The 9178-nt window shown below is 39.2% G+C and overlaps 1 protein-coding gene across 2 annotated transcripts; it reads left to right on the top strand.

The window, feature by feature from the left end:
- slc43a3b (solute carrier family 43 member 3b) lies at positions 1–8877 on the top strand. Of its 2 annotated transcripts, XM_088386018.1 has the most exons (14): positions 5–217; positions 539–634; positions 869–1092; positions 1170–1299; positions 2275–2321; positions 2410–2486; positions 3110–3202; positions 3617–3756; positions 3912–4000; positions 5274–5417; positions 5626–5733; positions 7203–7389; positions 8333–8456; positions 8541–8877. In XM_088386018.1, the coding sequence occupies exons 3-14, from the start codon at positions 906–908 to the stop codon at positions 8667–8669; spliced, it is 1455 nt and encodes a 484-aa protein (XP_088242144.1). In that variant the 5' UTR covers positions 5–217; positions 539–634; positions 869–905; the 3' UTR covers positions 8670–8877. The 2 variants fall into 2 exon arrangements, with proteins under 2 accessions (XP_088242134.1, XP_088242144.1); XM_088386008.1 differs by lacking the exon at positions 539–634 and having other exon boundaries at positions 1–217.
- Positions 8878–9178: the final 301 nt, after the last annotated feature.

Below are 9178 nucleotides of genomic sequence, written 5' to 3'. Positions count from 1 at the left end.
ACTTTCATCATCGCTGCAGGAGGACTGTGAACACTTTTCTGCTGCTTTTTTTTTTTACAACTACCAAGGTGTCGAGGGTCTTGTATGGCGCCAAAAGGAGGGATTGAGAAAAGAGGAATGAGGAAACCTGAAAGCAAGAGGAAGGAGGAGCTGGCCTATTTAAAAAGGAAAGAATGAGTCAGAGATGTGTTGTGAGGCACAAGAGAGAGCATTACAGGTCAGTATTTCTTCTTTTTTCTACGTATTTTTATCAAAACAATGACTTGAAAAGTCAAGTGGATAAATGAACCCTTTGTAGAAGACTCTTGATGTTATATAGAAAACTTCCTCATGTGTGTTTTGCGATGGTGTCTTCTTCAGCACTTTGAATTAAATTTACTCCCATGAGCAGTCATAAAACACAAAAGCAAGGCTCTACTCTGTACAGTGCAACGTGTCTTGTGAAATATGGTCTTAAGGTACATGTTATATATGCAGCAGAACCACGAATTTTTGAATGTTCAGAGAAGCAGCAATGAATGTTGGTGTTAATTGTTAGGTCAATGCAGTGATGGAGGAAAAATCGTTTCCATCTGGTCCTGATGGACTGAGAGCTCCTGCCAGAGGGCAACGGGTCAAAGTGGAGTTGGACTGGGTGGGTGCTGTTCATGTGACTGCCAGTCAGTTCTGACATTTTGATGTCCTTCAAGTAGGGGAGGGGGAGTCCATGATGCTCTGCACCACTCTTTGGAACACCTCAGTGTAGTGGGTGAAAAAAAATGACGAGGTCAATGAAGTGCAGATAACTGAAAAATCCACATTGGACGCATTAGCAAATTTGTCCTTCATCACTTAATTGCCACCACTGCTACTTTGTTATTTTGGGCAGGTGTGAACAAAAGCGTGTGTGTGACCAAGCTGGGACCATGCCGGACTGTTGGAGTCGCTTGAGGGTGCGACGAGGGCTCACCTTCATCACGGGCCTGGTGGAGTGTCTTTGTTTTGCTGGCATCATATTTGGGTGGGCCTCGCTTGTTTTTGTCCTCAAGAAGGATGGTTACTTCGACTATCTGTGCGTCAACAGCACAGGAATCAATGGCTCGCAGGCCTTAGGTCAGTTTGCGCTTCTCATTTCATTTGATCTGGGCGGAAAAAATGTGCAACATCAGCTTTTTGTTTGACTTTTTCAGATTGCAGTGAACAGGACGAGCAGTTATCCCTGGTCTTCACCATTGCATCCTTCATGAATAATTTTGTCACTGTTGCAAGTGGTTTCATTTTCGACCACTTTGGCACTACGGTGGCTCGGCTCTTGGGAATGTGAGTGCATCTTGACACGACCTGTTTAGTGCCATGATGAAGTTCAGTCAGTTTGAGTGTCCATAAATGCAACATCTAATATGCTGTTCAATATGGTAGGGAACAGTTGAATTGACTGAAAAACCTCACCTGCAGAACAAATCTTTGGGCTATTTCTTTGGATAAATGTTTGCAGCTCAAACAAAGACACATTTGTAGGTGTCTTGACAAAGTAACATCCATATTTTGGCTGAGCTCAGTGGACACGCCCACAGCTTTTGAGATAAGCCACAACAGCTTAGTTTTTCACAATTTTCAAGGCTCTTTTTTTTGTCATTCAAGTTTTCGAAGATTGTTAACAATCAAACAAAAAAAGTCAGTAAAAAGAAAACACCTGACCTAAGAATGAAAAATATATTGAAAAGTTGAAAGGAGAAAAACATATTTGGCTGCTAGTGAGCGGGAACGATTTTGTTGCGTAAACACAGACCTGTGGCTCCAAATGACTCCAAACCAACAACAAAAATATCCTGGCAAGGAACGTCCATGTGGTTCCACGAAAACAGGGTGTCAGGAATACACACGGCCGAGGAATGCAAATAGCTTCTTCCAGCTCTACTGTTCTTGGGGTGGTACAAGAAATTAAAGAAAAACAGAAGCCCCAGGTCATGAGGCAGGTAATTAAGTCCAAGTGTTTAGACAAAAACATCTTTTTGGGCGGGGTGACCTCTTTTATTAAAGGTGAAGGTTCACTTAAATGACATATGTATGTGTTTATTTTGAATCTGTTGTGGTGTATAAAGGCCTTGAAATAGTCATTATTCAAATACTTCTGCACAAACGGAATGTGCGAATTATTTTCTCATTGTCTGCCACTCTACAGTGTATTATTTCTAATATGTTTATGTATTTGGTGATACTAATCCAAAGTCTTTATTATGGTGTTGGATTGCAAAAAAACATACACTGAGCAAGACTGTGTTGTTCTTTTTCCAGAGCTTTTCACACTATGGGTACCTTGATGGTGGCCTTCTCAAATACTGGTAAAACAAAACACTTTTGTGTCTTTACTTTGAATTCCGAAAGCATGAAAGTGAGGATTCTGGTTTATTTGGTCTCCCCCCCCATCAGCTCTTTCTGTCCTGCTTTTCCCTGCCCTCTCCTTCATAGCTGTTGGCGGCATCATGTTGCTCATGACTAACATGCAGGTAGGTAGTATGCAAGTCTTAACCTGGAGGGTTTGATTAAAGCAACTGGCAAATATTTGACATTAGAAAAATGTCACATTAGGCCCACCTGAAATAAAGATAAATGATTTTCATTTTACCCTGGGTTGAGAATCATCTTTATTAGTCACACGTAAACAAAATGTGACCTCTATAAATTTGTTCACATTCATGCAACTCAAATTGCTTCCAAATGAAGCTACTTATTTTGTTTCCGGTTTAACTACACAAACATGTTTTTTCCTTGGTGGTTTTCAACTAAGTTTGCTCCCAACATATTTTCCCACAGTGAACTATAATTAACATCTGTCTGGAGCTTATGAGCCCATGGAGGAACACATACACTCCCCCCAAGAAAAATATACGCCTAATGTTGTCTTATGATTGAAAAATCTAAAAAATAAAATTGAAGGAGAAATTGGGGCCCATGAAAAAAAAAAAAAAAACGATATAAATGTAGCATGCTGCAAACGTGGAATTTTTCCATAAAACCACAAAGTGTTGAAGTCTGCTTATGTATCTGCTATGTATATGTTCAAAACTTAAGATAGTAAATTGTTCATTTGTAATTTTATGGTTATCAACATATATTTCAACTTCTAAAGGTGGGAAATCTTTTTGGCACCCGTCGTTCAACCATCATCACTCTCTACAATGGGGCCTTTGACTCTTCCTCAGCACTCTTCTTACTTATCAAGGTAAGTCTCAGTGGGGACTTCAAGCTATGTTATTTATCTAACCAGACCTGGGCAAAATATGGATCGGGCCACATCTATTGTCTATCATAACCACCATGGAAGCAATGTAAAACGTGCCAGACCTTTATTTTATTAGGTGTGCTTTTTATGAGCACACCCGTGCTTGTTAGTACAAGCTTGGTAGCGAGCAAGAGCAACGACTTGCTTGAAGTGTTGCCAACTTAATGACGTTTTCTCGTGTACTGTAAAACTAATTTGAAACAAAGATGAGGTTATAACCTGTTGGCTTGATCTTCGGCAGGCAAGTGTTCCAGTTTCTCATGTGGCCCCTTTGCAAAATTAATTGTCGAATGCAATATATGACCGCTGTCACCTACAATATAGTTCCATTAATGTTGTCTTTTTTCGGTACAGTTGGTATACGAGTCTGGCATCTCTCTCCGTGCCTGTTTCCTGTTCCTGTCCATCTGCAGCGTCCTTCACGTGCTCAGAACTTTCTTCCTGTTTCCCAGAACATTCATTCCATATCCACTACCTGATAACTACACATATGGGTATGAACAGGAATAACTTGTCTGTATATGCATAAGTGTATGTTTATTTATTCTTACGAGTGAAAATACAGAATAAGCATACCTGTGAAGCATGACATACTATGAATAAGTAACCCCCAAAAAAAATTCTATCTCACGTTGGTTTGTGATCTCAGGCTATCCTGCAGCAACCTAAATATTAATGTGAGCTCACGGCAGATCACAAAGTCAGAGGAGGTTTCCAGCACGGCAGCAGCAAAACCAGGTCAGAGTGCAACTGCAAGTTTACACCCAGGTAGCACACAGACATGTATGTGCAGGATGCAAATTTAACTTCAGCAAAAAAAAGTTTGAGCATTATCATCTTGCCCAATGCAGTTATTCTTCAAGCAATATGACTTTCATCCAGTCATCAACAGTCTACGATTGGTTTTCTTTAGCCCATTGTAGCCCTGTTTTTCGTGTTTATAGTTTAATAGTGTATTTTGTTTGCTTCATGTAAATCCCATTCCCTTAAGCCGTTTTTTTTTTTTCTAAAGAGTTTGGTTACACGTGTTGACTCCAGTTTCCTCCTATTTGTTCCTCATTTGTTTTGCTGTGGATTTCCTCTTTTTCAAAACAGTGATCTAGGTTTTCTGAACAACCAACATCTTATGCAACACTTTTTGATGATTTACTTTCTTTAAGAATTCAATTGAATTGAATTCTTTCCTGTTAGATTTAATCTGACACAGGTGCTAGTTTTGGTAATGAAATATATACCGGATAATTACGTAATTTGTTCATTAGAAGTGAGGGTTTTCATTTTTTTCTTTCTGATTGGTCTAAAAATGGGACTCTTGCTACCACATTTTTTCCTTAATTCATTTTTGTGCTTCTTTAGTGTTTTCTTACCGCCAGAAAGTTGCCATTTAAAATGATTGCATTATTTTTGTCAGGCATTTTTGTCGTTTTCAAAACATCTATTTCTAAGATGTTGTAAAAATCTTATTTCATTTGACTTATGAGGGAATTATAAAAATAAAAGACGACTTAAGTAAATCCTATGATACTTAAGGTACGTCGGTAACTACATACTGTTTGTGAAGCATGTAAAATATGAAGGTATGTTAAGTTGCTTGTTACCCAGTGCGCTAGTTGTAGTTAACATTAGCTACTTTACCAAATTGACAATTTTAACCACAATGGCTTTAACTAGCAGAAAAAAAACAGCATCATTCCAGGAATCAAGCTACAGGCAAATTTCTTAGTGATAACTAATATTTGTGAATGGTGCTGCTTAGGGTATTGGGTTTCGCTGTTTATCCTTACCAATGATTTTTCAATTAGTACATAAATCTAGCAGACATATTTGGTGATCAAGATCATGTCACTTGTTCCACTGAAATTGGATGAATGTTTCACCAATGAATTATGAAAAACTGCCTAGTGAATGGCCCGACCTGAATTAAATTAGTGTTGCAGCTTTGAATAATTGTCCAGTTTAAGTCTGATGGTGAACTAATGATTTTCAAATCTTTATTTCTTGTCTCTCCCAGAGAAAACTTTACGAGAATGTGTTCTGTCCAGATTATTCATATGGCACGTAATCTGGTTGTCTGTGATCCAATTGAGACATTATCTGTTCATTGGGACTCTTAACCCAACACTGCAGAAGCTAACTGATGGAGAGCCTACACTTGGTAAGATCACACTTCATTGCATCGCCTTCTTTATTGTGTCGCTTGCAAACATTGCAGTGAAATACAATTCAAATATGCCGTACCATACCAATTTACAAATTTTTTAGTTCATTATCCTGGAAAGACACATAGCCTAGGACATATAGGTGCCATGAGGGTGGGGATAATCATTATCCTAATTTCGCAACTTTCTTCTTTGTGTCGGTAGTCAGCCAGTTTATCAACGCATTTGCCTTCACCCAACTGTGCGGGGTCCTGTGTGCACCCTGGAACGGCCTCATCATGGACAGAAACAAACACAAACCCCGGGCGGAAGGTAATGAACCACAACCACAGTTGACTTTCTCAACAACAGGAAAAAAATTAACAGATGGAAGCATCGGTAAACACCAGACACTGTGACAAATACATTGTGGGTACAAAGTAGAACCCAGTGAACAAACACACCGTCAGGCCAAAAAAAGAAGTGACATGGGTTGAATTTAGGATTGTATATTAGGAATGCAGTGATTCATTCATTGATTTGAGACAAATGACAAAACAAGATAAAATATTCTAGGAGATGTCATTCAAGGTGTTTAAAAGTGTTGACCTTCTTTAAACAAAGGAGAAAAAATAATAATTTCATCTACTCTATTCTGTTCAAAGCAATTGTCCATCCACCTGGTACTTCATTCATTATATCAGATGCGAGTGGCAATGTTGTCATGTCATGACAGAAATTGATGACTGCAGATTGAAAAGATGGCGAAACCTTGGTTTGTTTGGGGTCGCGCTGACAAGAAAGTTTAGCTTTTTTTCCCCCTCTTACTCTGTGACATATTAGTAGCGACACAGTAAAAAGGTTGGTCATATTTGACAGGAGTCAGTCCTATTTACCTTAAAGCAAAAACCCAGCCATACCCTTAATCTTACTGTATTGTCTGTATTGAAATAATTGCATTTTTAGGATGATACTGACCATCAGTCCAAATGCACTTCACATACAAACTGTTCAGGAAAGCTAAAACTATCTGAGCGTCTCTAGATATTCCAACGGATTTTTTTTTTTTGGTCAATGACACACCACCGGCGCCCCTGATAATTTAGTGACAGAAAGTAGATACGAATTTAGACCATCTAAAAGTAGGTCCAAATTGCGATGCAGTGCTTTAAATCGATTTGGGACAATCGCTCTCAATCATTGTAGAATTTATCAATTTATTGGACAGATTATCGTGATTATCATTTTAAAAATGTTTTTATAGTATCTCTCTGACCATGGCATGACAATGGGTTGGGGGGGGGGCGCGCGGCCTGGGGTGATTGTGGAGTTGTCACACACGGATGCATGATTTGGGGTAGAAGGCTCTCTCAAAGTGCCCAACCAACTTTTTCATCATCCGCAAGAGATCAATACACGCAAAATACTGAACTTGATGTTCTTGTGACACAGCTTTCAATGTATATTTGGCACCCATCAAGCCTTCCCTGGTGTTTTGTCGAAATGCAACCACAAAGTTTAATGCACATATTTCTCCATGGGCTTTTTGTCTACAAAACGAAAGGAGCAAACATACAACGTTTAGGTGGACTTTTCAAAATAAGATATCCATTCCTGACAACAAAATTCCCTTTCTCAAAATCATCTATAAATCGGTGGTTCCAGGAATCAGGTGGATTGGTGTGGGCAGGAATTGCGTACTTGTGAAAGCCCGACATTGAAGGAGCTGCTGAGGGACTGCTCATGTCAAAAACCTCAAATTGTACTCAAAACACTAATTCTTATTTTGTGCATGTGTGTAGGTATGAGTGAACAAGAGTCAGACCTGAATTCCTCAGTTCTATCTCTCTTTCTGACATCGTTGATGGCGTTGGTGTTCTCAATTTGTGCTGCCACACCAGTCCTATCACTTCAGTACTTTACCTTCATCATCCAAGTGCTCAATCGCTCCTTCCTATATGGTGGCAACGCAGCATTCCTCAGTGTAGCGTGAGTAAAACTGCACACACAAGTTTTACACTCTCCCTTGATACTTGCACTCAGCAAGAGAATCGTATGTATTGTTTCCATTGCTGTTTATATGTTGAGCAGACTTGAGCAGACATGAAGTGATCTGTTTCTCTTTTTTTATCATAGTCTATACTTCCCCAATGCAGGCTCGAGCTTACTCATTCGCAGTGTTGCAAAAGCTCATTTTCTACACAAACAAGTTCAAAGTTCAGTTCACAAATTTTAAAATGAACTTTTCAAATTTGTTAAAATTTCATATTTGAAATTTTATTGACAAAGTTCATGGTTCCAAAAATGAAAAGTTGATAGTTCTTTTCTTCCCCCAATCAAATCTGATAACTTATCGCTGCTGTTTGACCAGACGGGGCGAGTGGGGTTGCTCGTTACATAACGTATGAATTTAGGTAAACTGAAGTGTCATCGCACTTTCTTTGCTCATCCAAGCACACGTCACATTTTGATGACATGCACCATGCAACTGTTTTTGGCCAGGGTTGCCACAGATCCTTTTTGTTTACATTGTGTTTAGCGGGGTTTTATTTTGAAGTCTAAGATGAGAAAACCTGGTAAAAACGAAAATAAACTGTCCTTCAACACCGTTCATTGGCCCCAGAATGAACGCGTTCACAAAAACGTTCACAAAAGCAAAAATGCACTCTATTAATACTCCTATCTCGCTGAGCTGCTTCATCTCTATGCTCCTGACCAGCTGATCCTGGAAGTAGTGAGGCCTCGTTTTTGTCAGAGCGCACACCATTGATAACATTATCCACTGATCCATTTCAAAACCATAGAAAAATACGGCTTTTCACACTTGCACTTCTACGATGTTCATTGTAGATGTCCCTCCTTAGTAGTCTTTTCATTACTCATTGAAATGTTAACTTTTGTTTTGTGTTGTGATTTTTTTTGGTGCGTTCAGATTCCCATCATGCCACTTTGGGAAGCTGTATGGCCTCATCATGGCTATTTCGGCCATCTTCTCTTTACTGCAGTATGCTTGCTTTGCTCTGGTGAAGTCGGTTCTGCATGGAGATCCTTTATATGTGAGTATAGAATCACTTGAAAATGCAAAATCTTCAATAAACCGGCCAATGCCTTCTGACACTTTTATTTCTGTGTGTCTGCAGGTAAACATCGCTCTGACGCTGGTTATACTGCTGGCCTTCGTCCACCCTCTGTCTGTCTTTTTGCACTGTCGAAGTCTTGCATCACAGCGAGCCAATAGACGTCTTACAAACTCGAGGCAACTTCTCTGACTCTGTGACTGCAACATCAACACTGTACTGTTGGTGCTCGTTTGATTTTGAAATTATTCACATAGTTATAATTGTATTTTGGATTACTATGTTATGTTTTGTGTGCTGTCAGAAGCACCATAGTTGCTGCGTGTACTAACCTTTTATTTTTTTATGAATGCATATATCACATTAAAAAAATAATAATAATACATACGTATATCACGTACTGGCTATGTCGTCTCACCTTATTTTAACCATTGTCCAGACACTGTAACTGAAATAAATATAGAGGGCTTCCACCGAATTCTTGACATTTTATGGAGCTGCCAAAAATGTTAACACCAATTTTTAAGTATCAGCCCAGTCGCGCTCAACAGACATTTATGACTCAACTCTGCCCCCTACTGCTCACGGTAGTCAATAAAGTCTACAGACCTCATGGTAGACATACAAATGACAGCCCATAGAGTTTTAGCTTTGTCTACTTCAAGAGCTTTGACACGATGAAGCATGAACATCAGGGTGAC

The sequence above is a fragment of the Syngnathus floridae genome, chromosome 1 (assembly GCF_059516105.1).
Source record: "Syngnathus floridae isolate MCC-2025c chromosome 1, RoL_Sflo_1.0, whole genome shotgun sequence".
In the NCBI taxonomy this organism is placed as follows: domain Eukaryota; kingdom Metazoa; phylum Chordata; class Actinopteri; order Syngnathiformes; family Syngnathidae; genus Syngnathus; species Syngnathus floridae.
Note: the sequence above shows the minus strand (reverse complement) of the source record. Positions and strands in the feature narration are given on the sequence as shown.